The sequence below is a fragment of the Sesamum indicum genome, linkage group LG8 (genome assembly GCF_000512975.1).
Source record: "Sesamum indicum cultivar Zhongzhi No. 13 linkage group LG8, S_indicum_v1.0, whole genome shotgun sequence".
Classification (NCBI taxonomy): Eukaryota; Viridiplantae; Streptophyta; class Magnoliopsida; order Lamiales; family Pedaliaceae; genus Sesamum; species Sesamum indicum.
The window spans coordinates 18,468,574-18,470,773 of NC_026152.1; the positions used below are offsets into that span (position 1 = coordinate 18,468,574).

The 2,200-nt window shown below is 31.4% G+C and overlaps 1 protein-coding gene across 1 annotated transcript in view; it reads right to left on the minus strand.

Annotated features, from left to right (window-relative positions):
- LOC105169446 (periaxin-like) overlaps window positions 1,818-2,200 on the minus strand; it is a 3,017-nt gene continuing 2,634 nt past the window's right edge. Inside the window, exon 2 of the mRNA XM_011089836.2 lies at window positions 1,818-2,045. Within this exon, the coding sequence (XP_011088138.2) occupies window positions 1,818-2,045 (228 nt within the window). The remainder of the gene's footprint in view (window positions 2,046-2,200) is intronic.

The window sequence follows — 2,200 nt, forward strand, 5'->3', positions numbered from 1 at the left end:
GCTCTCTTCTTGCTCTTCTTTTATAAAAATTTATGGTCCGGGCTTGGCCTATTTCTAAACCAATTTGGGCCTTCTTTTCCAATGTACCCAGTAATTGGGCCTTAGTGACTCAAACATGGGCTTTAGTGATCTTTTCATTTTCATTGTCTTCCTTTAGATACATTGTCTGCCTTTAGAGTTGTTGTAAAATATAACACATCTAAAACTTTAGATACATTTTTAGTATTAAGAAAAGCCCAGCTTCAGGCTCCCCTTCTCCGACGACTTCTCCTCCTTTTTTCCGTCCGACACCTTCTTTTTTATTTTATTTCTTTTTATATATAAATTAAATTGTATATTTGTATACGATATTTTGAAAATATGTATGGTTTAAAAAGTATATAAATTTATGTTTACATATAAAATATATATAATTGGAGTTTTGGGAATATTTGGAGAATACGTGAATAGTTTAGTCCTTGGAGTGGCAAAAAATGCCTACCCATCTTCTACAAGAAAAAAAGTAATTTGCTTATTTTGAAAACACACAAAAAGCAGAAGTTAATGTAAATATTTCGAATAACACAAAGAGCTAATTCGTAATTTGTCCTAAAAAATTAGATAGATAGAATATTCTTTTCTGATAATAATAACATGATTGGATGTAGTAACAATTGTTTTTGTCATAAGTTCAAATTTAAAATTGGACACTCAAGATGTACTCCACTTTTCATTTATGTACGTGCTATTTTAAAGTACTAATCGTTCTATTTCTTATTTATTTCCTTAACATTGGAACAGATTCCTAAGTTAATATACATCAAATTATTATTATTACAATCCTCGTTCTCGCTGTTTTAATTGTCGATGATTTGTCTATTCTAAATACCAATTAGTCTCTTTGGTACGTCAATAACTTCTCCAATATATGTATATTTTTACATATTAATGTTTTTTCAAAATTAATTATAACAAAAAAAAATCAAATTTGATTAAAGGCCAAGATAAGTTTGAAATTTTCAATCTAGCACATCTCTTGTTAATTTACTAGTATAAGTATAGCCAAGATAAGTAATAGGGCTTGCATGAAATATACCCTGTAATTTTATCGAGGACGAATTAGAAAATTTTTGTGCTACTTGTTTATGTTTATGAAGTATTGAATGAATATTCAATGTGTTTCAGGAAAAAAAAGATAAGAATGGATATTTAATGATTTTATAAAAATAATGTGGTATAATTACGTATAATAGTTAGCAACTCTATTAGAGTAAGTACTAGGAACGACGTGTATTTTATTATGTCAGAAATCGAGAGTTTTTGCTCGTCAAATTTAGGACAAAGGAAGAAAAATTGATCTAGATTTTTTATTTCAAAATTTATTGTATCTTCAATTTTTATACAAGGAAAATTACAAGCAACCTCGTGTGATATTGTAAATGAGCAAATTACCATCTATGAAAAAAAAATAGCAATTCACTTGCCTGTGTTTTTAATATAGCAATTTACACCTTTATGTTTTTATTTTTTTTATTATAAGAGGGTAATTTACTTCATTTTAAAAAGCACATGAATATTTGCTAATTTTTTTGTCATGATAAAATAATTTGTTCATTTGCAATGTTACTGGGATAAATTGCATTAAGTAGGAATTAATAAAAATATTGAAATGAGATAATAAAAGAATAGGAGAAACTCCAGTTGCATGAGAAGGTGAAACCAACAACCATTCTTTGTTATTTTTATACGTACTACGTATCATACAATAACAACAACATCAAAGAACAAACATGTAGTTATGCCTCCTTCTCCAGGGATCAGCTCACAAGTACAAAGTCTCAAGGGCTAGGAATAGATGGTGGAGGTACGTAGAAGAAGGGGAAATACGGGACGACAGGATTGTAAGGAGGGTTTCCAGGGTATGTGATTGGAGGCGTGTCAGGACTTGGATAAGCAGGATTAGGGAGCAACGGCGGAAACAAAGAGGGAGACGGGAGAACAGTGGGAATTACAGGGAAATTCAGGAGCCGACGATTTCCAGATGCTGCTGAGGCATTGTCCAGGCCCTGGATTGACAGGGAAATGATGAGAATGAATGAGATGAAAAGCCTGGAAGAAGACATGGTGTGCTTGATGAGCTGGATTAGTGAAGTGTGGTAAGAATTATGTGAGAATTGGAGGAGTTTTATAATGGTGGGAAGGGGGACAAGTATTCATGAGT